We start from the raw sequence: 27,453 nt of genomic DNA, 5'->3' as shown, positions 1-27,453 counted from the left end.
ACAGTGAATAGAGCACTGGCCCTGCCTTGAAGTCAGAAGGACCCGAGTTCAAATCCAACCTCAGATACTTGACATTTATTAGCTGTGTGACCTTGGACAAATCACTTAACCCCAATTGCCCTGCCTTCCCTCCCTCCAAAAAAAGAGAAATGATGAACAGGTGAACTTCAGAAAAACCTGGAAAGATTTATATGAACTGAAACTGTGTGAAATGAGCAGAACCAGGTGAACATTGTACACAGTAATAGCTACTTTTTGTGCAATGACCGATTTTGATAGACTTAGCTCTTAAAGCTCTTATCGGCAATGCAAGGACTTAAAACAATTCCAAGACTGATGATGGAAAATGCCATTCTCATCCAGAGAAAAGAACTAGGGAGTTGGAATGCTGAGCAAAGCAGATTTTCTTTTTTGATTTGTTTACTTTCTCATGGTTTCTCCCATTCGTTATAATTCTTCTATGGAACATTTAATAGGAATGTATGTGTAGAGCCTTTATCAGACTGCATGCCTTCTTGGGGAGGGAGAGAAAACTTACAGAAGTGAATGTTGAAAACTAAAAATAAACTAATGAAAAAGAAATAAACGTCAAGTTCTACACTTAGGTTCAAAACACTAACTTCAAAAATAAAGGATGAGGAAGATTGGTTGACAAGGGTTCATGTGAAAAAAAAAAATCTATGTTCTAGAGGAATGCATATTCAACAAAGACAGCTAAGTTACACAGCAACCAAAACCAATAATGTCATCTTAGGGTACATGAAGAGATGTTCAGAACAGAGTGTGGTAAACAAGTCCCTCTAAACTCTGCCAAGAGTCAAACCATGTCTGGAATGTTGTCAAATCTGGATGCTAGATTGTGACTAGGGCATTCACAAGATGGAGTTTCCTGATAATACAGGTCCTAACAGGTTCTGAAGGATGATCAGAAAAGATCCACTAAAAGACATAGTTTTATAATATCCTAATCAAGCAAAAACTAGGTGACAGCTGAGGACAGTAATTTCCTATATTTCTTTTTATGTCTATGTAGTAGACATAAAGGGGATGAAAAGAAGAATTTGAGTTTTACAGTCAAAATATGATTGTAAATTTTTGCAAATGATAAACAGAAATTGTAACTGAATTGAAAAAATAAATTCAACCTAAGACCAAAGAGCACAATGTACAGTTTTAATTAAAAATATACAGTAACACAATTCTTATATTTAAAGGTACTATGGCTGCTTAAAGGCTCAATGCACTTTTTACTACAAATGGAAAGATACAGGTAAGATACCTCATTAATATTAAATTACTCATATCTGAGCTAAACAAGTGATCTTTATTTGGTTGCTGAGAGTTACTTTACAATAAACATCCAAGAATTTCAAAGAATTAACCTAATACAGTGAACCTATTTGCAAGATAATTTGACATAGTCCATTCTCTGAATTTTTATGATTAAGTTTTGGAAAATTAAAAGTATTAATTATAAAGAAGGTTTTACATTTCAAGAAATCTTTAAAAAATCATTTGCACAGAAATTTCCCATTGAACCATTTTTTTGAGGGAGAGGGGTTGTGTTCCTCCTTCATTTTTGAAGAGGACCATGACATCAGACAAATGATGACATGATTTGCACTTGACTTTTTTGAGTGAGGAAGGGCTGTGCAAGGTCACCGGCCTCAGTGTCTCCTTAGAGGTTGTTTTAACTAGTAAGAAATGTAATCAATGTAGACAACTGTCACATCAAGATAGATGGTCAACTTATCATATGACCCAAATATATGAATAAATTAAGAATTAGGTCCCTTCGCATCTTTAAACTAATTAGCAACATATTGCAAACTGTAATTATGAAAGATGAAGCTTGGTGAAGTGGAATATTAAATTAGAAATTAGATGACTCCAGATTCAATCTCTGTTCTATTGCTTACTACTTGGATCAAGTCACTGGGTCTCAATTTTGAGGTTGGAGTGAATAATTTCTAGCTCTCAATCTTATGAAGGGCATAGAGCGAACTTATTAAAACAAAAACCAAAACAAAACAAATCAGCACTTTTAAGAAATAACCTTAATAACGAATGACCAAAGTTCAACCGTTGTTCAGTAGTGCCAACAACATTTAGATAGTTTATAGTTTGTCCTGGTCATGTTATTACTTAAGAAAGCATTTTTAAAGTACACTGTGTATCAACTATTCCAAAATTATTTGATGATTACTATATTTATTTATATATAATTTCTCCCATTTACATTTTACTACAATGAGAGAGAAGAGAAGGTGAAAAAGAGGGGAATACTCCCAATAGTAGATCCTTGCAAAAAAAAAAATAGCCCTGGTAGCTAGCTAGCCATGAAATATTCCCATCTCTCAGGCTATCCATACATATCACCAATCTCTGGACAAAGAAAAAAATTTTAAAGACACAGATAACTTTTTAAATATAATGGGAAAACATCTAAAACTGTTATGAGTGAGGAGTTCAGGCTAATTATTTGCCCTTGGTGACTAATCCAGACTTGGATCAAAAACAGCCTTTTAGATTAGAAAGCATATTGACACGGGGTATAAAACAAAACAAAGAAAATATGTTCCAGTTGGGTCATCCTGATTCATTCTGACATAAAAATAAATTAAAAACAAAACAGAAACAAGTGTATACCACTGCCATGCATTCAAACTGGATCAGCAAAGTTAACAAAATAGTGCTTTTCAATGCATTGCTATTATTTTTGAAACTCCAGTGAAAGGATCTAAAATCTCTCTTAAAACAGAATAAGGACCATCTAAATCCAGGATTTTTGACCTTTTCACAGACCCCTTGGGCAGCCTATGGACCCTTCTCAGAATGTTTTCAAATGCTTAAAATAAAATAGATAGGATTACAAGGGAAACGAAAGGTTAGTGTAAATAAAAATCTGATTTTGTTTTCCCCTATCCAAACTCATGGACCCCTCTGAAATCTGCTGATGATCACCTTTAGAATCTACGGACCCAAGGTTAAGAACCTCTGCAATACCACTAGATAAAGATTTTGGAATTTTTTTGTATGAACTAGTAAAATTTATACTTTAAGTTTACAATCATTACTCTTAACTGCTGTCCTCAGGATCACCAGGACAAGTATAGCAACAACAACAAAAAAAGTTCTGTATTTTTATTCTTAAAGTATGGATATGCAAGAAAGGAAATATTTAAATAAATATCAGTCTTTCATTGAACTAAATAGCACAACGACTAGAATGCTTTAATACACGAAAATGTAGAAAGACGGTACTATCATTATTTAGAATTTAGCATTATTTCCAGAATTAGCCAGGCAAGAAAATACTTAATGACAATGTAGTTAAAATGAGACAAAATTTTTGAATTTTTGTTTTAGAATTTTCATTCAATTCTTTCTTTTTTTAAGGAACGATAATTTCAACATTTCTTCAACAAAGCTATCTAAACAGAAAATCTGCTGCATATTACTATTTTATTCTTTGCATTATGTCAAAATATTGCACAAGTGAAAATAAATAACTAAAAAAAGAATGTTGTTTTGATGTTTTATATAACACCCCCACTGTCAACTTACATATATTTACACATTCATTTTTAGGAAACAGATAATTCTAAAAGTAGAATACCATTTTGTATTACAGCAAAAAATAAGCTAGAAACAACCAAAAGGCAAGTGTTTGAAGCAGAAGTACAACACAATACTTTATCATGGCATTTTAGTGTAATTCTTCCAAATACCACTTGAATGTTTGCTTGGTTTCTTCTAAGTCTAGTTCACAAGATTTGCTGGCAATCAGGTGGTAATCAGCTCGGCAAAAGGTACACCAGGGCATGACAAAGCAGCATGTTCACACATTTACGTTGATTCTCCAGCTTGTTTTTTATGAAGAACACTTCTTGGGTTTGTTGGCACGTTCCATTTTACTTAATGTCCATTGGCTCCTTCCGAAAGTATCCTTGAAGGTTCAGTATACTTTGCCGTAAGTATGTAAAAAAGTGCAGGGGCTGGCACCAAAGCCAAGAGTGGTAAGTCTTGCTCTAGTTTATCTACTCTGGAGATGGAGATTATTCCATAGGCATGAAGCAACCAGTGGCTGAAGAGGATAATTAGCCTTTTCTTTCTGAGAAGAAGATCTTTGAAGGACTATATATAATAAAACAAAAAAGAAATGCAGATATTTTTGACTAACAGAATTTACTACATCTTAGATATTACCTGAAATTCAGAATTCAGAAAACTATTGCCTATATTTTTACATTAAAATGTGATACAAGATTCGGAGTGCAGAATAAGATAAATTTTTTTTGGACCACGGCCAATGGGGGAAAATTTCTTTGCTTGGTTATGCAAGGCTCGCGAGAAGGGTTTCCTTTTTTTTGCTTTCTCATTTGGGAGAGGGAGGCAGAAAGGAAAGAGAGGGAGAAAAAGCAGATTTCTGTGAAAAAACACCAACTTTTAAAAATGTAACAAATAATCATAATCCCTTTTGACACAGATACAAATCAAAAATACAGATACAGCTATAAGAAAGCAAGTGCTCTCTTCACTTATGAAGAAAAAATGGAGGCAGCATTTCATTTACCTCTCCCCCCCGAAAGCCTACTGACTACCAAAGAAGTTAAAAGGATATGTGATTACTATACTTTCTGTTTTAGCTATACCACTGCATCTATTCGCATGTCATTTCCCACAGAGCCAGAACTTTAAAATTTAAATCCCAAAGGTTCTGGAAATAAATTTTTAAGTCAAGTTAACATGGAGAACATGGAGAAACATGGAGAAAACATGGAGAAAAAACTAAAACCATCAAACTTTTAAAAAGATCACAATGATAATGTTCATATGACTGAGGTGCTGAAAGATGCTGGTGCATCTTGTGAATCATCCAGATTAGAGATTGGAGCTATGCTTTATTGACATAGAGAACTCCTGAATGGGGAAACTTCCTCTACCAATTTGGCTGAGCATCTTTTCTGCAACTTAAATTTTTAGAGAGTTGCCCTGAGCACTGACAAACTGTGACTTGCCCAGGGTCACACAGCTAGTATATGTCAGGTGGTTGTTGTTGTGTTTATCTTTTGTTTTCAAAGAAGACCATGACATCAGAGACGTGATGACATGATTTGCACTTGACTTTGTTTTGAGTGAGGGAGGGCTGTGCAAGGTCACCAGCCTCACTTTCTCCTTCAGAGCCATCTGGATCCTGTGACCAGATAGTCACCACGATAACTGGAGATGGACCTGGATGTAATGGGAAACCTTGGACTTTTTAGGCTAGGCCTTTTCACATACTCACTTAGAGGGAGGTAATGCCCATTGAGTGAACAGGCCTCTTTAAGAAGTAGTCAGGGAATGGCCCTTTTAATGAGCGAAGGAAAAAAAATAACTGAATCAACCTGGGAGGGAAAGAGAAACTGTTCTATTGATAATCACTCTAAGCCAGCCATTAAGTGGAGCTTGGGCAGGGCCCTATTGTTGTCCAACCCATGGGCTTCAGAGTATACTGGGTTTAAGGTTTTGGGAACAGGAAGGAAAGAAGGGAGACAGGAAAGGAGCAAGGAAAGGAAGAAGGGACGGAGGGAGGGAAGTACATCTAGCCAGTAAAGCCCAAAGGAAGGGGAGAGGGAGACAGAAGGGAAAGGATGAGCTGGGTTACCCAGCTATATGGGTCCCCACTCAGGCAGCTCAGTCTATTCACAGGTTGTGTTCGGGCAGAACTTGAACCCAAGTCTACTAGGCCAGTCTAAGTAATACTGAACATAGTTTTACTATTAGGTCACATTTGGTCACACACTAATTATCTGAAAATTTTAACTGTATGTGTGATATACAAATTCAAAAGTAGATGACATACAAAAGAGGTAACCCATGGAGGGTGTAGAGTAATACCACAATTATCCAAAGACTAGAATTCAGGCAACCTCAAATAGCTAGAACTATAATGAACTAGGAAATTTAAAAAAACAAAAAAACAAAATAAAAGACTGTGGTAGTGAGAGAACTGTAAACCCCAAGACAATGCCAGGTTTTCTCTGCTTCCAGGAGAGCTGTCATTGGCAGGTAATGGCTTGCAAGCATTATGATGAAATTAGAAAGCACAGGATGAAACCCTAAGTAGCAACAGTCAAGCTGGGAAATGTTGACCAGGGAACAAGTAGCAGACATTCAAGTGCCTGAGAAGGGAAAAGCTAGCCCTAAGAAGACCAAAGATGCAGACTGGGGACAGGGACTCACATCTACCTCTCACTCTGAAAGGAAACTTGTTTTAATAGTTCCTGTATCACTCCATGTACCATAACTAAGATTTATAATGACAGTCCTGAGTTATTACATTATTACATTCTTTAAGAGGCTTGTTGGCAGGATGGCAGTAGAATGAAGAACTCTTCACTAGAGTGAATTACTAAGAGAGAGGGGATGCAATCTGCTTTGGTGGGGAGAGAAAATTTTAAATCACGGAAGTACTGAAATAAGTATAATCTGTTCAAGGAGGGAGGGAAGTTAAAGATCCTGGCCAAAAAGATCGGATGTTGAAAAAAAAAAAAGCCTACATTACATGAAGACTCAGCTCTATGTGATAACATATTATCTGGGGTGCTGGATAATAAGGGGTATATGTTAAGTTTCAGTTAACCAGAATATTTCACTAACTGGAATATTCTCTTCAGCCATTTTAGATAAATATGAGTTTGTAGTATATTTTTTCATAAGCTTGCCTATAAGAGAAAGCTACCATATCTTATTGTGCTAGTATTTTTCAGCTGTTTGTTAAGGGTTATAAAATAAGCTGCCAGAGTTAATACATATTTTGTACTCATACTGTAAAATCTTTAACAATAGGTAAAAAGGATTCTTACCTCTATTTCTGAAGCAGACATGTACACAGCCAGGGTAACCAAGGACAAGACTAATACAATATATGGAAAGGCATAATCTGCAAGGCAAATAATGTTATGTTTGAAAAACTCAAATAAATCCTTACTTTATGTAAATTTCAGAGGAAACAAAAAATTTAGATAATTGACTATTTCACAGAGACTATCTATAGTTAATTATATATATATATGGGAGTATATAGTATATATAGTATATATGAAAAGACTTACATGAACTGATGCAAAGTGAAGTGAGCAGAACTAGCAGAACACGGTACCCAGTAACAGCGATACTGACCAACTGTGAATGACTTAGCTATTCTTAGCAATACAATGATACAAGACAATTCAAAGGATTTATGATAAAAAATGCTATCCATGTCCAAAGAATGAACTGATAGATTCTAAATGCAGATCAAAGCATACTTTTTAAACTTTATTTTTCTTGGGGTTTTTCCTTTTTTTTGGTCTAAGTTCTCTTTTGTAACACAGCTATTATGGAAATATGTTTTACATGACTGCACATGTATCAACTACATCAAAAGTGCTTACCTTCTCAAGTAGAAGGGAAGGTAAAAAGGGAGGAAGGGAATTTGGAATTCAGAAATTATAAAATAAGAATGCTAAAAATTGTTTTATACATAATTTTAAAAAGTTAAAACATTCTTTAAAAAAAATGAAAATGTATCATTAAGGTCTCCTAACATAAAAATTACCTAAATTTCCATTTCATGTAAAGTAATCTTGATAGTCAAACAAGCAGAGCTAAGCAGAGCTAATCAGAAAAAGAAAACTTTAGACTAATATCAGTAAAGAATATTGATGCAAAAATATCAAATGGAATTCTAGAAATGATACAGTAATATGTTAAAATATTCACTATAACAATGTTGAATTTATATTAAGAATGCAAAGATGGTGCAGTATTAGTAAAGCTACAAATAGAATAAATCATATTACTAACAAATTACATAATTACAATAAGAAAAGCCTTTGACAAAATACAGCACCTAAGATGTTTTTCTTTTTAAATCACTAAGATATATAAGAATAAGAGAATCTTTCTTCAATATGATCAAAAGTACGTATCTAGAACTGAAAAGTAGAACAATCTATGATGAAAAAACACCAGAAACTTTTATAGTAAGATCAGGAGTAAAACCAGGGTGTCCACTGTCTCCACTACTATTTTTAAAAATTTTTAAAAGAAATAAATTTAAGGAGAGAAAAGTAATTAAAACAACTAATAGTTTCAGTAAAGTAGCAATATATATTATAAGCTCCCCCCAAATTGTCAACATTTCTGTATATTAACAAAAACCATGAGGACATGAGAAAAATTACATTAAATTAATGACAAAATGCACAAAATATTTTGGTATTAGCCTATCAAGGCAAACAACACACTACATAGAAATAAAGGGATTTGATTTATTGGGGAAATGTTCACTATTTATGGTTGGACTATGCCACAATTATAAAAATGATAATACAACCTAATTTTAAGATTTAGTGTTACACTAATCAAATTTCTGAGGAATTACTATAAAGAAATGGATAAAATTAATAACAAAGTCATCTGGTGGAATGGCAATTAAAGTCTCCAGGGATATAATGGAAAAAAATACAAGAATTAAAGAGGTCTAGCATTACTAGAAATCAAATCATATTATAAAGCAGTAATGTTAGGAACTATTCCGAACAAGTTAGAAAATAGAAAAGTAGTTCAGTGGATAGGCTAGTGAGACAAGACACAAATATAATCAAATACAGTCAAACACAGTCAAAAACACACAAAAGGAAGACTCCTTATTTGGTGGAAGGTGTTGGGGAATTTTTTTTTTTGCATCAAATATATCTGATCAAAGTCTAATAACTACAATATAAAATATGATGGAGCTGTAACTTGGCATCACTATTTGGAAAACAATTTGGAACTGTGATAAAAAAATCATGAAGATATTCATATATTTTGACCCTGAGATCCCACTGCTAGGCATATATCCCAACAAGGCCAAAGACAGAAAAAAAGGTACATTATTCATAGCAGTATTATTTTTTTTTTTTTTGATAGCAGAGAACTGGAAACCAAGGGCATTCCCTTCAGTTGGGGAATGTCTAAATAAACCGCGATCCACTGATTGAACAGAGCATTACTGTGTCATAAGAAATTATCAACAGAAAGAATTCAGAGAAGCAATATAGAGTGAACTGAGCAAAATCTGGAAAACTACAAATGCAATGATCACAATAATGCAAATGCAAAGAACAAAAACAAACAAAAAGAAGCTGAATGCTGTACAATTACAATGACCAAATTTGGCCTTGGAGAAGAGAAGAGCAAATGTTCCTCCCTCTCTTCTTTGGAGAGATGGAGGAGTATAGGTGATCAGACTCAGTTGCTGTGTTGGTTAATTTTACTGAACTGCTGTCCTTTATTTTTTGAATTCTTTGTTACAAAGGATGGCTCACTGGGTAGGATTGGGGAAAAAGCATTCAGAGATGAAGGTGATGTAAAAACAAAAGATAACAAAAAGCATTTTAAAAATATATTCTGCCAATCATACAAGAAGGTAACACAAATATATAACATCAATAGTCATTCCCCAACAGATTAGTGGTTGGAAGATATAAAGTTTTTGAAATGCTCCAAATCCAAATAAGAGAAAAGCATAATAAAAATTCTGTGGTTTCACTTCACATCAAGAAAACTGGCAAAGATAATAAAATGTGGAAATGGACATTTCAGAGGCTGTGGAAAGACAAATACAAAAATATACTGCTGCTAAATTAAATTAATCCAACATTTCTGAAAACAATTTGGAGATACATGAGAAAAATGGTCAAATTACTCACACTCCAATGTATTAATACCAATGCTTGACATATATCTCAAGGATGTCAAAGTGTAGTAGCACTTCTTGGGGTAACAAATAACTAGAAACAGAGTGAGTATCCATCAATTGGAGAATGGCTAACAAGCTGGTATATTAAGCTGGTATATTAATATAAAGGAATACTATAGTGCCAGATGAAAGAAAAGATGAAAAAGAATTCAAAGAATTTGGGAAGACATAATAAGTGATACAGAAGAAGTGGAACAGACACAGTAACATGAAGAAAAAAAATCCTAAAATACATCAGAATTTGTATTACTGCAATGACTAATTTTGATTCCAGAGAACTAATCATTAAACACTTTGCTCTCCTCAGTAAAAAGAAGGTGGACTACAGGTACAGAATGTCATATGTTGTCAAAGATGGTTGGTGTGCTTCTAAAACAAACTTGAGTTTTATATCAAGTAAAGGTGTTTAAAACATTTAAAGAAATAAAAGACATTTATTATTTATTTCATGTAAAAATGATAAAAGTATTTCACTAATATTATCCCACTTACATAGAAGGCCTCCTCCAACTGCCTGAATGACAGTCAAGATTGGGAAGAAGTAAAGAGCTGCATAAATACTCTTAAACCGATCAGACTTCCCTAAGCCACAGGCAATCTTCTTTACCAGCAGTGGTCGGAGCAGCATCATTAATACCAAGCAAAAGGCATAATAGATAAATACAATGGTATATCTATAAAATAAAATTAGATCAATAAAATTTAAAGTGAAGAGGTAGATTAGTGCATAATAAATAAATGAGAGTACTTCTATGAAATAAAATTTAAGTTATAACTGTATTGTTTAAAATTTCTTTCATAGCCATTTTCAAATTAAAAAGTCTAAAAAGTTTAGTATTTTAACAGTTCATTCTTTGATAAGAAAATCAAGTTTTCAGAGCTTTTATAACGGTTGTACAAGGAGTCTGATGGATTAGGTTAAAGGCTGGCAGTTCCCTTAAGACTCTAACTTAAAGAAGAATTGCCATTAGTGAAGGACGTTTTCTCACCAGAAATTTCCTATATCAATGAAATAAGAGATCTCATCCAAAACAAAACAAACCAAAAATCCCCAAACAAGGCTATGATTCAACATTAATGTGATAGACAGATGACACACCCAGTCAAGGTTAGCATGGGCATCGCAGAGTTTCCAACGTTTCTGTGTTAGTTCTAGTCCTTCCTTCTGCCTGGAACCTGAGGATTCTTGAATCAGCTTGAAAATCACACATCCCTGCACTGGTGTTATCCTGCCCACAGCATGCTTGCTGCTCACTATAGAGCTCCTGTAATATTTCTGTGTTCAGCACAGTATGCTGCAAGGTTTAATAGATGGGCTTTATATGCTGTACTAAAAATAAGTGTTTTTATGCTAACCTGCCCTTTGGTTTGTTCAAATGTCAAAGAGCTCCCATAAGCTTTAATTGTTTATGTCATCAGAGGAAGGCCTCAATCACCTGTCACTTTGTTCTCTAAAATTCTGGAATCTTCTGGAGAAGTTATCCATCAGGTTTTTTTCTCCTCTGAGGAAACCTAACTGCTCAGCCTCAGCGGCTCAGACTGTACTAATAACCCTCCACCTCAACTCTCCTGTCTTAACCACAAAGAAGTAGTATGAAAGGGTAGCTGAGAATAGTACTTATACAATTGTAGCAACTACTAACTGTGACCTTCACATTCATTCTAAAAACTTCTAATTAGTTAAGTTTACATTCAAAATAACTAAGAAATTTTTCAACTTTTCCAATGTCCACTTTATGAGGGGCTTTGCCCTCTTTTCTCCCCATCAAAAATTTATCACTAAGTTAGTCTCTACTTGCAAAGAAAATACATACTTTGGGAAAGGAATCCTATGTAAATGCTGTGATGACTTAGAGATCTTTGACAATTTTCTGTAAATATTTCTTAATTACTGAATTAGCCGAACATAAAACATAGTTTCCTTCTTTTAGATTGGTTTCCTGACTCCCTCTCACCCCACCTTTGGATTCCTGTACTTAATAGGCCTACCATGGTCTTCAAAAGACATAGTTAAGGTAAGTATTATAAGAAGGTAAATATGCTTGCCGAATTAAAAGAGCCAGAGGGTCGCTTACTTGTACTACAGTTACTGGCATTTCTTGATTAATGTCTTGGTGAAACTCTTTGGATGACACCCACTATGTTTACTATTCTCTTATTCTGTGGGCTCTAAGATAAATCTCTCAGTACTAGAGATGTCTTATAAATTTAAAAGACTGATTTTCATGTGTAGTTTATAGAATCAATCTCAAAAATTTACAGTCACATTTTCTATCTCCATAAAATCCTCGCATTAGACCTTCTAATATTTCAGGGCCAAGCAAGTTCTCTAAGGCTTGAGGTTCCAAAGAAAATTAAATCTGCACACTGCAGTTTTAATTGCCTATGAAATTATAACTGTATGAAGCTCTCAGAAATTGTTTTCTAAGTAATAACCACTTTAGCAAATCTTTCTAAATTTCAGAACCCTCTAGCAGAGATCCTAAAACATTCTTTACACTATTTAGATTTTGTTATGAATGTAATCTGTATGTCTATACATAACACCTTTGAAAGACCATGTGATTTATCTTCATTTACATTAATGTTTTATTTATTAATAGAAAATACACTTAAGGATTAATGTTGACTTGAAGTACACTTTTTCATCTCTATCTCCCGCAAATTCACTCAACATGGACTTACTTCATTTAGCATGAAATAAAAAAACTCACCTCGCAATAATTCCCAAAACCCAAACACCAGGTTAGCCCATTTTCTTCACCAAGCAAAATATAGTAATATGAGTATTAACAATGTACAAGAATATCCAGTATTCTAATCCATATTAGTATTTTATTGTCATACAAGTTATTTTAAAAATAAGATATTTTGATGAAAACTAAACATCACAAGATCATACATTTATAGTTCGCAGGACATTTAAAAGAAGTCTTCCCTATCTACCCTCTAGAGCCTTCAATCTGTCTTTCAGAGTTCCTTATAATCTTTGAGTAGGTACTTTTTTGATTTTTGGCAACGTCTGTGCTTAGTTAGCACAGCGCCTAACACATATTAGGACTTGGTAAATGGTTTTGCTTGACTTGATTATAACTAGATCTAAACATTTACCCTTGTACTCAAAATTTTTCTTAGTGATTCCCTACTGTCTACCAAATAAAGTTTACATTCCAATGCCTAGCATTCAAGGTTCTTCAGAATATAGTACTTCTAATCTTCTCTCCTACTACTCCCTTTCACACTGTCTTCATTCCAACCAAACTAAACCACTTGCTGTCTCTTGAACATGGCCTATGTTTTTCTGCCTCTATTTCTTTGCTTCCATCAGTGTCTCTGTCCCCTTCTTCTCCTGTTGCAATTCTACCTGTTATTCCTCAACTTGGAAGCATGCATGAAACTTTTCCAGATACTCTCCATTAAGAAATGGATTTTCCTCCTTGAACCTACATGAAGTACTTTACACCTTTCTGACACATTTTTATAATATTTTACACTAAAGTAATGTGTGTGTGTGTGTGTGTGTGTGTGTGTGTGTGTGTGTGTGTATGATACTGCCCTACTACATTATAAACTGAATGTAAACACGGATTGAATATTATCTGAAATTTTTCTTCTCTGCAGCTGATTAGTACCTTATATACAGTAAAGGCTTAATAAATATTAAAGTGAGATGAAACAAATTGAATTAGGAAGACCTCTATACTTACAGTGGGTAGACAGCTTCATGAGTACAATGTATTGTGGTAATATAATCAGGGCTTGGATTGTAGAGCATTGTGTACCAGTCAGAAAGCATCAATACTCGACAAGAACGAATTTGCAGAACACCAACTGGATCACTCACGAGTAATGTAAGAATAGCTGCCAGACTGCATTCAAATAAGGCAGTTACATGCTGAAATAATGCACTGGAACTATAGAAAGAAAAAGGTGGCAAGAAATTTATAAAATTATATGCAGCTGTTTCTGAATCTGATTTCCAGAAACCTTTTACCAAAGAAAATTTTAAAGAGATGATGCAAATATGAAATTTGAGAAGGATTTTAAATTGGTCTACTAAAAAAGAGATACACTTCACAGATTTAACACTAGCAAATGGCGTAATTTAAGTAAAAATTTATACTGAAATTATCTCTACCTCTTTAACAGTATGACAACCAACATTATTACAAAAAATGCTTATTGGAAGCTGCCAGTCCACTCTGCTGAATCTATTTCATGGAAAAACAAGTAGTTTCAGCATTAGCATTAGCTAGGTGGATTCAAAACACTAAACAATTAGAACCAAAGAACATTCATGACTTGATATCAACCAGGAGAGATACGTTACATGGTCCTGTCCTTGACCCTGTTAAATATTTTTAGAAATGTCTTGGATCAAATTTATAGAAAATATAAAGTTGATTGAACAAGGTGTTAGATGACAGAACTAAAAAAGATCTTGATAGGCTGAAACAATAAATCAAATCTACTAGGATAAAATTTAATAGGGATGATTATAAAGTCTACACTGGTAATTCACAGCACAATTAACAATGTGAAGCAGCTGCCCTCAAAAAGTGAACAAAATTTTGGGTTACATTAATAAAAGTATGGCACTCAAAAACAGAGAGGTACTCTCTTATACTTTTGTCAGATAACATCTGAAATATTGTGTCCAAAATTGAGTCCCATATTGACGATGGAGAGGTGTCCAAAAGAGAGTAGCCAGAATGATAAGAGAACTCAAAACTATTTCATATGAGGACTGGTTGGAAGAACTAAGAATGTGAGGCCAAGAAAACAAAATATTTGGAGGAAAGGATGAAGATAGGAATGTCATCCTTACTTATGTGAGAGTTATCAAGAAGAATTACAATTGTTCTTCTTGAGCTCAAAGGACAAAACTAGAGTCAAAAAATGAAAAGTAAAGGGAGATTATACAAAAGTGGAATGGACTGCTTCAAGAAGTAGTGAGTTCACCAGTGCTGTGATGGATGAGCACAGAATGGACAACTACCTGTTGGTGATGTCATACAATGGGTTTATATTAGACTAGATAACCTCTAATGTCCCTCCAAACTTTAAGATTTTATGATAAGGTTGCTGCTTCAATACTTTCAAGGATTTATGATTTCTATTAATGTGACTTTCAACGATTCAGACTGCAACCCTGCTATGCAAACAACTTTCAAGTTGTGGTGAGTGGTAATATTTGTCATCTGCTATCCAGATAATGTGATTCTCTCTCAACTTAACTGGACCTCAGTCAGACAAGATACAGTACTTCTCCAGGTCCATACTCCCAAGAATTTCCAGCTTAGCTGTTCCTGCCAGGGCTTATGTTCTATAGGAATGATTTTGAGAACTGATGGTCACTTCCATGCCAACATGGAACGTGGAAGCAAAATTTCAGGAGAATAAGGATGGCAATACTGAATAAATAAAATGAAAAGATTTTATTCTATCATTTTATTTAACTTCATTTTTAGCTACTAGTGCTCATATTTTTGACACAAAATTATTTCCAATAGTGGTCAATTGTGTGCTGCAACATATATAAGATAGAGGAATTTTTATTCCATAAAAAGGTTCACAAAGTGATTTTCTGGTTATTTACATATTAAATCATTGCTACTATGGGATCACTTTTAAAAATTGCCACTACAAAATATGGACTTGCTGAAATTACTTAAGTACATTTTCAAGAGTTCACTTAAGACTACATTTCATCTATGGGAGAACATGGATAAGAAAGTACAGATAGGGAGTGACCAAGGACCAAAGTAGCAATGCCAATACCAAAAAGATCACAAACTTACAGACATAAAATTTACAAGTATTTAAAATATTTTTAATAGGTCCATGTTGAAAAGACAAAGTTGGAAGAGGAATGTGGGATTTTAAAAAGCATGTCAGGTTTTATCCTAAACTCTCTGTTCAATCCTCTACATTTTAAATACCCTAAGCAACAGCACCAAAGCACAGTAAATATAACCCTAGGAAAACATTTTATATAAATTAAAGTCCATTTCCCCCAATAACTTAAATTATCTGTTTTACAGATACCTTATCTTTATTTATGATCTTTCCTAAATTTAGTTGTTTCAAATACAGTGACATCTCTACCAAAAAAAAAAAATTGAATATAATCTATTCAATAAACATTTATAAAAGCCTACTATATCCAAGACAGTAAGCTAGTGGACCAGATGCTATTGATTCAAAGACAAAAAGAAAATTCTTTGCCCTCAAAAAACTTGAATGTAAATAGATAAGTAAATACAAGCCGTGTTTGAGGAAGGAGAGAACCTAATTAAGATTGGTGGAGGTTTCCTGTAGGAAACTTGAGCTAAGCCTGGAAAGAAGCAAAAGATTCTAATGAGCAGAGGTGAAGTAGGCTGAATTTCAAGTTCGAGAGACAGCTTGCGCTAAGACAAGTAGGCAAGATTGCTAAATTCACAGAATAACAAGTAAGTCAGTGCTGCTAAAATACAGAGGGTCTAAAGGAGAGTAAAGTAAAAAAGCCTGGAAAATGCCAAGCTAAGGCACTGGTATTTTATCTAGAAAGAAGCTTAGGATTTTAAAAGATGGAGGTAAGGCCACCATGCATTCCAGGAATGGGGACCAGCTTATCCCAAGTAAGGAGGCAGGAGATGGCCTCCCACCTTACCCCTCTCCCTTTCTCAGGTGGCTTCTGCCCCCATACCAGGATGTCCCACCTCTCTCCTTAGAACCTTGGCTTCTTTCCAGACCGAGCTCAAGCACCGCTGCCCATTTACACCTTTTCAATCTCCTTACTAGTGAGTGCTTTTTCCCTTCTTTCCTTTAATGTCAAGAGGGAGCTACTGAAGATATTTGAGCAGGAAAGTGATATTGTCAGGTCTAAAACTTGTGCTTTACAAGATTTTTTTTTCTGGCCAGCTGTAATAGATTGCAGAGGAGCACAGAATAGAAGGAAACCAACTAGGAGGCTACTACAATAGTTAAGGAGTATAATTAAATCAAAACAAAATGTAATCCACAAAGAAGTTTCATCAAATATACATATATATATATATATATATATATACATATATATGTATACACACACACACATATATATATGTATATGTATATCCATCTGAAAGAAAGCTACCCACATGGGAGAGGCAGCATGGTTTAGTGGAAAGTATGCTGGACTTTAAGAGTTGGGAGGGACTTGAGTTCAAATCTTGTCTCCTTAGCTATGCAGTCATGGCCATTAACTTCTTTTAAGTCTAACATTTCTCATTTGTAAAACTGGGATAGTTATACCTGTAAGTACCTTATCTCTCCAAGGAGGATGAAATAATATATGTAAAACATTTTTAAAACCTTAAATTTCAACATAAATGTAACATGCTAATGTGGTTATGTTCGTATCTGTTACCACCTTGTTGAAAGTAAATATAATGCAGTCTAAGTTTTCTTCTATGGCTTTCAGTACAGTATAGAAATGATTTCTTCCAGGACAGAAAGTATGTCTTAGCCTAGTATAGGTTCACTGGAAGACACCACCTCTGAAGATTAATACAGGTTTGTTGAACTGAAAAAATTTTTTCCAGTTCCCTTTCCTGGTACACATTGGCCTATTTCAATTTAATTACTGCGAGAACTGATCAACCTCATAAAAACTTCAACCAACTGTATCTTAATAGAGAGGATATAACTAGTTACTGTGGTGGAAGTCATTTCCAGTTTAGTTGAACATGCGTAGTGAGACTACAGACTAGTTATTCAAACATCCAATTCAAGACTAAATTAGAAGAGAGGGAAGACACTGCATGAAGTTACAACAGCTTGAGCCTGACCTATTCAAACAACTGTTGAATGTCCCCCAAATGTGAAGTGAAAAAGGTAAAAACATTACCCCTGATTATTTGCATTTCCTACATACATTTCATGCCATAATAACCATTAATAGTCCTGGAATGGAACTCTAAGCCTCTAAGTCAGACAAGGAAATGTCACTGTTCATAGAAATATTATTACAATTTATCTTTATCATTCCACCAACCTTCTTCCCTGCATTAAGTTAAAAGCAATTTTAGGAGTTGCTCTCTAAGAAGCTGCTATGAACTGTTTTGAATGAATGAATAAAGAGCTAAGTGCTAACTCTTGAGCAAAAGCCCTATATTAAGTACTAGGGATACAAACAGAAAAGTAAGATAGACCCTGCCTCAAGGAACTTACATACTAAATTTGGAAAGGAAACAATCATTTTCTGGTGCAAATAATCACTCTCTATTTGTGCTTTCCTATCAATTTTCTTAAATTTAGTCACACTTGTATTACTATAAATAAATTTTAATTATATCATCCCACTAAATTAAAATATTTTCCAAATCCTGTAATTATAAACATTAAGTCAAAGCAAGTTCTGTACTATATTAGATATTACATATAGTTTTAAAACCATCTTCTTTAATACTCTCAAAATAAAAGACAAATAATATTTACCTTGTTAATTAAAATTAGTCAGGCTTTGGATGACTATGACTATCACTAACTATTCAACTATATCAGTACTTACAATCTGAAGGTAAGTAACTGAAAATAATTTGAATACTATTAGATATTTCAAGAACAGGAGATCTTAAGCATTTTTTGTGTCATTGACCCCTTGGGCAATATGATAAAGACTATGGCTCTCCTGAGAATATTGCCTTTAAATGCATAAAATGCATAGGATTATCAAGGAAACCAGTTCTATTAAAATACAGTTATTGACATTTTTTTAAAGCAAGTTCACAAATCTCAGGTCCTGGAATACCTTTCCCCATCCAGAAAATTTTGACTGATAAGCAAGGTTAGCTAACCTCTTTTTGCCTGAATACCACTCAATGAAGAACCAATGGAGAACAAGAGGAAGCAGGGCCATAAAGCCAAGGTAGAGCCAGTCATAAAGTTCTGGGGACTCCGTACATGGCTGACAATATTTCTGAGTATTTGTTCTCTGTCCTCTTGGGCACACCTGAAAAATAGAAAAACTTTCTTGTTTATAATTACTTTGGGAATATTAACTAAAAGCATAAAAACATAAGACCCTCTATTTCAGTCCAAACATTTAATTATCTGCAGCCCTCAGAAATTTAAAAAAAAAAAAAGACATTCTTAAAGTACATGTTCCCTTCATGAAACCTGCATAAGATTTATCATAACTACATTATTTATTTTATTTATTTTATAACGAATGGATTCCTTTTGCTAAAGTAGTTGACAATGGAAAACTTCTTATGAAATAAATTTTAAAATAATTCCATAGGGATATTCTGGAGGTAGAGTGCTAACCTACTATATATACAATATGCTATGGCAAATAATAAAAATAATTAGAAATGACAATTTAACAAGTACTTAGTAAATATAACTGCAGGAAGAATTGCACTATCCTGCAGACAGTATAATAAAATGTGGATTTTTATGTTAATGAACTTCTGATCAATTGTGGAAACCTGTAAGTACAACAGAAGAACAAAATTTTACTTTTGAAAAGATTTGAAAAAGCAATGAAGTGCCTGATGAAGCACTAAATAAAGGTAAAGCTTACCCCACATTCTCCATATATCTCCGTTGAATCATTTTTATATATCAGTGTCTTCCCACAATAAAGTCCAAGGCATGCTGGTTGAATATCAATAGCTTTTTAAAAACATGCCAAAATAATAACATATTATTGAACATACAAATGAAATAACAGTGGAAACATTTTTGTGCAAACATTAGAACCTATTTCAATGTCACCTCACTATATCACTATTTCTTTAGCAGGATGCAAGCTGTACAGACACAGGGAAAACAGACCTTAAAGTGCTATATAAATGTTACCTACTAATAATGTTTACAGTCAGAGGTCATAAGGACCATCATTTGCAATTTTCAAAATTATTTCTATGCAATTTCAAAGTTCTAGATTAGAATAAAATTCCTGTTTAAATATGGCTTTTTGTAACTGATGATTGATAGAGGTAAATATTAAGCACTTAATAATGCGCACAGTATTTCTCCCTTTATCTCTCCCAAGCTTGATTGTCTACTACATGGGATAGTTTCTACCACCTTCAATTCACTAGGAGAATGTCATGATCTGGTCACAGTGCATACTTACTGGTAGAGCTCCAACTAATTGGTGCCACCACCATGAACACACACTTAGCTTCAGGGTGTAGCAATTCCCAGGGGAAGAAAAGCACACTAATAGCTAATGTTTTTATAACACACCAGGTACTATGCTAAGTGCCTTTGGATTATTATCCCATTTGATCCTTACAACAACCCTAGGAGGCAGATGCTATTATTATCTCCATTTTACAGATGAGGAAGCTGAGGCAAACAGAGGGTAAATGACTTGCCCAGCATCACACAGCTATGAAGTGTCTGAGGCTTAAACTGAACTCAGGTCTATCCACTGTGTCACCAAGCTGTTAACATCTCTAGAGCTTTGTTCTATCTCTTCATATCTATATACACAAACATCTTTCTCAAGCACATATGGACCTTCTAGCCTCCTTCAAAGCATGCCATTAGAACTTGTCTCTAATGCTTGGGTTGCATGGCATATAGGGGTAAATTTTTTTAAAGGGGTATTTAGTACTTTAGCCACTATGTTTACATGATTTCCCCAGTGAGCCATGATTCTTCCTCTCCTTAAATCTTTGAGAGAAAAAAAGATGTGCTCTCTCCTGCATACTGTCATTTTATAAATTCCATTTTGGTTACTTGTCTCATTAAAGCTCCTCAAAGGCAGAAATTTGTTGTTTTTCATCCACCCTATCTACAGGACCTGGAACAATGACTTTCAAAGAATAGGCATTTCATAAATGCTTCTTAAACTGAACTGGAAAAAAACTTAAACTGAAAAAGGCTCTAATTTATTGTGAACATTGGTATGTGAGAGAATTGTTGAAGTGTTCAATGCCCCCTTTAAAAGAGATTTTTACCTAGATGATTCAATTAGAAGGGCAAGATTACAAAATAAAATTCCAGTGCAGAACTTATTAAAAATTAACTGCTTAAAATGTGCATAAAATTAAAATGAAAAGACCTGACAATTACATAAGTATTTTTTAATATTAAAAAACAAACTTTTCATATATTCAAATCCATGCTCTAGGTCTCCTGAAATTTCCTTCTTTACTCAAAAAACTGAATATAATAGTATCTTTCATAATAGAGAGCTGGAGAAAATAAAAAGTAGCACATACTGAGTTGGCTTCTGTTTAATTTTACTCAATTTCTGAGTGTCTCCTAGGCCACACCCTCTTCTGTCTCTTCACTAGGTTTTGAGAGGTTCCTTATTCACAACACTGCCAGGCCTTTTAGTGCCAGTCATAAGAATAACTTCCCATAGACTCCCCGAGATACAACAACATTCAGCCTGCCCTAAATCTGGGCCATGAACTTCATTATCACCTGCTTTTAGCAGCTGACCTCTCTCCATTCACATATATTCTACCTGAACTCATTCCCCAATAGTTAGCTTACTTGCATTCCCTCTTACCCTGACCATCTCAGAAACACTGAACTTGGAGTGCCAAAAGCAACCTCAGCTGTCCACTCATTCCTATCCACCTCAATTCTAATATTCCATTCCCCACCCTCAGTCCATGCAAAGTCTCACTCCTGATTTACCAACCCCTACTACTGTGCCCTATGGAAATCCCAATCTATACTGAACAAATTTACTCTCAATTTAAGGAGGGGGGGGTGAAGAGGGGTGGAATGATAAAAGGGAGGGCAGATTAACAAATGAGTGGTTAGAAGCAAAAAAGACTTTTGAGGAGGGACAGGATGAAAAAAAGAGAAGAAACAGAGGAAAAAGAAACAGAGGGAAATAAACAGTAATAATGAATATAAATGGGATGAGCTTATCTGTAAAATAAAAATAAAAATTTTAAAGCTGATAGCAGAATGGAATACAGAATCCCCAAATATACTGTTTATGAGACATAATTAAAACAGAAAGGTACATACAGAGTTAAACTGGAAAAGAACCTAACATGCTTCAGCTGAAGTAAAAGAGTCAGGGCCAGTAATCATGACCTTAAAAACAGACCTAATTAAAAGAAACAATCAGGGAAATTACATTTTGTTAAAAAGGTACCACAGTGAAATAATATAAAAAAAATTCACAGCAAGTTTCTCAGATATAGGCCTTATCTCTCAAATATATACTGAGTATAGAACTGAGTCAAATGAAAAAAAAAAAAAGCCATTCCCCAATTGATATAGGATATAAAGGATATAAACAGGCAGTTTTCAGAAGAATAAAGTAAAAGCTATCTATAGGCATATGAAAAAAATACTCTATATCACTACTGATTAGAGAAAGGCAAATTAAAATAATTCTGAAGTACCACCTCACATCTTTGAGAAAAGACAAATCCTGGAGAGGATATGGAAAAATGGTAGACTAATGAACTGCTAGTGGAGTAGTAAACAAATCCAACCATTCTGGAGAATAATTTGGAACTATGGCCAAAGGGCTATAAAACCGTTGCATACCCTCTGAGCCAGCAATACCACTACTAGGTCTGTATTCTAGAGATCAAAGAAAAAAGAAAACGATCTATACATGCAAAAATATTGATAGCAACTCTTTTTGTGGTGGCAAAGAACTGGAAATTGATGGGATATTCATCAATTGTGGAATAGCTGAACAAGTTGTGGCATATGATTGAAATTTAGTACTACTGTGCAATAAGAAATAACAAGGGGGAGGAGGACTTCAGAAAAACATGGCAAGATCTATTTGAACTGATGCAAAATGAATTAAGAACCAGGAGATCATTGTGCACAATGTTGTGATAATGATCAACTATGAAAGACTTGGCTATTCTGATCCATTCAATGAACCAAGACAATCACAAAGGAAAAAGAAAAAAATGCTATCCACTACCTGAGAATTGATGAACTAAGTGTAAACTGAAGTATTATTTTCTCATTTTATTTTTCGTTTTTAAAAATGTTTTGCTTGATTTCACATGTATAAGTGATACCATATTGCTTGTCTTCTCAGTGGGAATGGAGAGGGAGAGAATTTGAAACTTAAAATTTTAAATGAAAAGAATGTTAAAAATAAATAATTTAAAAATAATTAACACTTGTTGATTTGAATAAATCTTGATAATCTCAAAGCAAGCGAAGAAAAACCAAGCCCTTACTCTCATTTTAGACCTCCTCCCTTTTCAAAATCCTTCTATGTCTGGCATTCACTGAGACCTGACTCCTTCCAGACAACACTGCATCCCTGCCCATCCTTTCTAGTACTAGTAGCACTATCTCTCTTTCACCTCCTCTAATCTCAAACTGATCCCAGTGATTTTCTTTACTTCCCATTGCCCAGTCCAGATATTCCCTTTCCCATCAACGCTCAACAACCTCTTTTGAGGTTCACTGTCTATACCAATTTTTCACTCAAACTATTAAAGACCCAGAATATTCTTCCTCCTTTTTCAATCCAGTTCTGTGTCTTTTACCATCCCTACTCCTGCTCTTACAATAGGGGACCTCAAAGTGTATGCTAAATACCCTGACTTTCCAGTATTTCAACCTATTCAACTCATAACGAATTCTTCCAATTCCTCTCAGCCAGGGTTATACCCTTGCTCATGTGGACATCCACAAGTATCTTACTGTCATATTAAAGAACTGATATTCCTTTACCCCCCAATAATAATCCTTTATACTTGCAACTCTCCCCCTATGCTTTACTATCCCTAACCTTTTTCTTCATCCTCTTCATGACTTCCAATCCATTCACCCCTCAGTACATTCTGAGAACATCTACTCTGTTCTGGCTTTCTCTTCTCAATTGTGACCCCTTGGTGAACTAGTTCTACTCTACACTAGAGTCCTTATTCTTTCCTCTTGCCTATCATATCTCCCCAAATCTGGGTTACTCCAACACCTACGCATTTCAATCTTACCTGCTGAACAGAGTTGAAGGAAGTCACAAAACCATGCTGAGAAGAGTCCACTACAAATTTATGTGACCTAAACTCAAATGATTCCTCACTGAAACAAGGCAATCTTTCTATTACTCTTTAATTAATTTTCTATCTCATTCATTGTTATGGCTGTTCAAAACATTTTCTTCTCTCCACAACCCCCCCACAACATTCCCTCTTTTGACTCTCTCAGTTGAGGTCCTTGTTTCATACTTCACTGGAAAGATTGAGGCTGTTTGACAAAAGTTATTCTCTCTTTCTCCTTATCTCATATCCCTCTCCTCCTTCAATCCAGCTTCTGAAGCGGCCTTTTTCCTTGCCAAAGCCAAGTTTCTGATACCAAACCCTCCCATGTTCTCCACCAGACTGTCCGCACTATGATGTCCTTTCTCTTCAATCTTCAATCTCTTCCTACAGAATGGTTGTATCTCTGATACTTACAAATGTCCAAATCTCCCCCATCCTTTAAAATTATTTTTTAAAAAATAATCACTAGATGCTTCCATCCCTGCTGAGTATCTTCCCATCTCTCTCCTCTTCTCGGCTAAACTCCTTGATAAAAACATCTATGCTTGGTTGCCTCTGCTTTTTTTTTAACTGTTGCAAGTTTTATTCAACAGTTAGGTGTAAGTGTATTCATAAAATATTTTATTGTTTTGAACTCTTTAAAATGCAAAACCCTAATGAAAGGGTTCCCACCTAATCCTCAGATTCAGATCCTTCCTCATCTTGACTAATCTGGAAATAATGAAATGTTTAAGTGTCCTTGTCATATGTAGCCACGGGACACCATTCATGAAGATTGTTCTTAAGGTAAGGTATTTTAAGTACCTTCTGGAGAACTGTTTCTCAGACACAATTGTGATTTTATTTTTTGAAAAGTTCAATATAAATAACATTTTCTAGTTTTCCAGGCTTCAAGAACTGTTGAAAATTTCCACAATCAAAGATTCCATCCTCTACTGGATGGTTAAGATCAAGGTTAAATTCAAAGCTGATTTCTTAGTCTTTCCTCCTCCTTCCTGTGTCCATCTCCTTTCTCCCCAACCCCTCTCCTCCTCCTCTTTTTTTATTTTTGCAGACCTATCTTGGACATAAAACATGGAGAGGATTCTCTTTCTTCTAAACCTCCTGCCATTTGGTTTCTGACCTCATCTTTATCATTTCTTCCTCCACCATGTATGTCTCTACGCACAGTCACCACCCTAGTTCAGGTCCTTATTACGTCTTGACTTGACTATTTCAATAACTTCCCAAATGCTCTCCCTGCTTCAAGTCTCTCCCCAATGTAATTCCAGCTTCAAGCAACTGCCAAAGTAATTTTCCTAAAGCAAAAGGCATGTCCCTCCTCCTTTTTCTTTCGGCTCCCTATTACCTCTAAGATCAAAAACAGACAACTGTCATTTGAAGTTCTTCACAATGGCCCATTTCTAACTTTCCACTCTTCTCACGTATTGTTGCCTCCACATACCATACAGTCCAGCCATGCTGTTCTAGTAGTTGTCCCCAGGCCTCAAATGCTTTGTTCTCCTCACTTCTGCCTCTTAAAATCCCTAGCTTTCTTCCAGACAGCTCAGATACAATCATCTACAAGATCTTTTCTGGTGCTCACAGCTGCTGATACCTTCTCCACTAAGGTTACCTTCCAAAGACCTGGTAACGATCTTGTATATACCCCCTAATATGCATGCTATCTCCTTGTTTAAAAAGTAAGTTCCTAAAGAACTGAGCTTTTTCCTTGCATCCCAGTGCACAGTAAGTGCTTAATAAAAATTCATTAGATGGATTTTTAATAGTCAGAATCACAATGCTTTGCCAAGAGTACATACCTCATAAATGTGCACTGAGCCTCTTTAATATAAAGTCAGAGACAATCCTGGAAATGATTTAATTTGGGAAAGTCTCTTGAGAATGAATCTTTGCTCAGTTTCACTCTTCGCTAATCAATCTCCCAGGCACCCACCACAGGGATTTACACATGGGACTGAAACAAACTGAATATTTAGGTGAGTCGCAGAACTTAGAGCTGGGCAGGGAAGTAAAAATCATGGGGTCCAACCACCTTAAACTTTTCCAGAAAGAGATTCTGAAGCCTAGAAAAAATGAATGATTTGTCCATTGTCTCTCGGCTGAAAATAAATTCGAGGGGTAGGATGTGAACCCAGTTCTCCTTTGTAGCCATTAGATCTGAAGTAATAAAAAAAAAAATGAAGATCTAGTGCCTGGCAAATACTAACAGCTAAATAATACTTGCTGACTGACAGCACTGGCTTCATTTCTTCTAAGAAAGAAGTTTCCTTTATTGCTTTTTCATCATCACACTCCACAGCTGGGTGGTGAAATGATTATAGTGCTGGACCTGGAGTTAGGAAGCATCCAAGCCCAAATCTTATTTTGTGCAAAAACTAGCTGTTTTAACTCTGGGCAATTACTTGGCATCTCTCAGCTTTGGTTTCCTTTTCTGTAAAATGCAAATAATAAACAGCACCTACTTCATATGGCTATTGTGAAGCTCAAATGAGATAACAGAACAAATGTATTATTAAAATGATTACTCAGTATTTTACATTTGACCTTACTCTCCCACCAAGACAACCTTAAGCACTATAAAATTATTAATGAACCTTATTAGACTCATAATTTTCGATTTTGCAAGCACTTCTCCGAACCTCTGAAAACTTCAAAGTACTATATATTAATTTTATTATACTCAACTTTAAATCGTGCAATCACTTCCCTGATCTTCTGTAAACTCGAAGAAGCTATATAAATATCATTGTTATTACTCAGCATTTTGAATCGTGAAATTATCTTCCCCAAACCTTAAAGCTCTTTATAAACATCAATAAACTTGGGAGACTCAGCATTGTAAATTTTGGGATTACTCCGCCACCTCCATGCAAACCGTGAAGTGCTACGAAACATTAATAGGGTTTTAAATTTTGAACTCACTCTACCCCACCCCCAAAACCTTGAAGCGCTAGGTAAATGTCATTATTGATAACATTTATTAGATTCAGTATTTTAACTGTGAAATCACCGTTCTCTACTCCCCACGCATACACAAAAGGACTTCTTATAAATGAGTTGATTCCATTCTAAATCGGACTGAGCGTCATCCTGGACCTCCACTGCGGCGCTCGGACACCCCACCCCGGGCCCTGGAAATCCCTGCGTCTCGGAGGCTCATTTTCCCCACGTACAGGCCGGGGTCGTGGGGAGGCTGAAGCTGCTCCAACTAAGGGTCCGGGTGGGGGGAGGGGAAGGACCGCCGCGCGAGCCGTGGGAGCGAGTGGGCCCGAGTCCGGTCACCTCCGCCCCCAACTGACCCCCAGGGAAGGCGAAAGCCTGCGCGAGAAACGATGACCACTCACCCATTGGCCTTTTGGACTGAGAACCGGGACCAGCCTAAAGGCTGCACCAGCCAGGATGATTACATCCGGGCCACAGGCGCTGGCAAACCCGGTAACTGTGGCTACCGCTAGACTAAAGCCCCGCCCCCTGCCGAGGGGCGACCAGTTCCGGAACACTCACCCATTGGCCTTTCGCATTCCGGATCTCGGTCTGCGGAAGGGCCCAACCACCCGGACAGTCACATCCGGGACATAGAAGCTCCTAGGGCTCCTCCTCCTGGTAACTGTGGTAGCACTAGACTAGTGCCACGCCCCTGCCCCTCTCGACCAATACTGGCGGCTCTTGTTTCCGAGGCCACGCCTCCCCAACCCTGCT

At 35.5% G+C, this 27,453-nt stretch overlaps 2 protein-coding genes across 8 annotated transcripts in view; one reads left to right on the top strand and one right to left on the bottom strand.

Moving 5' to 3' along the window:
* CCDC175 (coiled-coil domain containing 175) overlaps nt 1-3,485 on the top strand; it is a 118,737-nt gene extending 115,252 nt beyond the window's left edge. For 2 of the 3 annotated variants that reach the window (XM_072629349.1, XM_072629347.1), the window contains exon 21: nt 1,215-1,647. In XM_072629349.1, coding sequence (XP_072485450.1) covers nt 1,215-1,231 — 17 coding nt within the window. In that variant the 3' untranslated portion in view covers nt 1,232-1,647. Of the gene's footprint in view, nt 1-1,214; nt 1,648-3,399 lie in introns of those variants that run through there. The other variant, XM_072629348.1, reaches the window with a different exon arrangement.
* Nucleotides 1,160-27,354, bottom strand: JKAMP (JNK1/MAPK8 associated membrane protein). Of its 5 annotated transcripts, none has more exons than XM_072629354.1 (7): nt 27,259-27,354; nt 19,326-19,417; nt 18,595-18,749; nt 13,483-13,689; nt 10,268-10,449; nt 6,852-6,928; nt 1,160-4,137 (listed from the first exon to the last, which is right to left on the bottom strand). In XM_072629354.1, the coding sequence occupies exons 1-7, from the start codon at nt 27,260-27,262 to the stop codon at nt 3,919-3,921; spliced, it is 936 nt and encodes a 311-aa protein (XP_072485455.1). In that variant the 5' UTR covers nt 27,263-27,354; the 3' UTR covers nt 1,160-3,918. The 5 variants fall into 5 exon arrangements, with proteins under 5 accessions (XP_072485455.1, XP_072485454.1, XP_072485458.1 ...); XM_072629353.1 differs by lacking the exon at nt 27,259-27,354 and adding an exon at nt 27,099-27,242; XM_072629357.1 differs by lacking the exon at nt 27,259-27,354 and adding an exon at nt 26,928-27,050.
* Nucleotides 27,355-27,453: the final 99 nt, after the last annotated feature.

This window comes from Notamacropus eugenii, chromosome 1 (genome assembly GCF_028372415.1).
Source record: "Notamacropus eugenii isolate mMacEug1 chromosome 1, mMacEug1.pri_v2, whole genome shotgun sequence".
In the NCBI taxonomy this organism is placed as follows: Eukaryota; Metazoa; Chordata; class Mammalia; order Diprotodontia; family Macropodidae; genus Notamacropus; species Notamacropus eugenii.
Note: the sequence above shows the minus strand (reverse complement) of the source record. Positions and strands in the feature narration are given on the sequence as shown.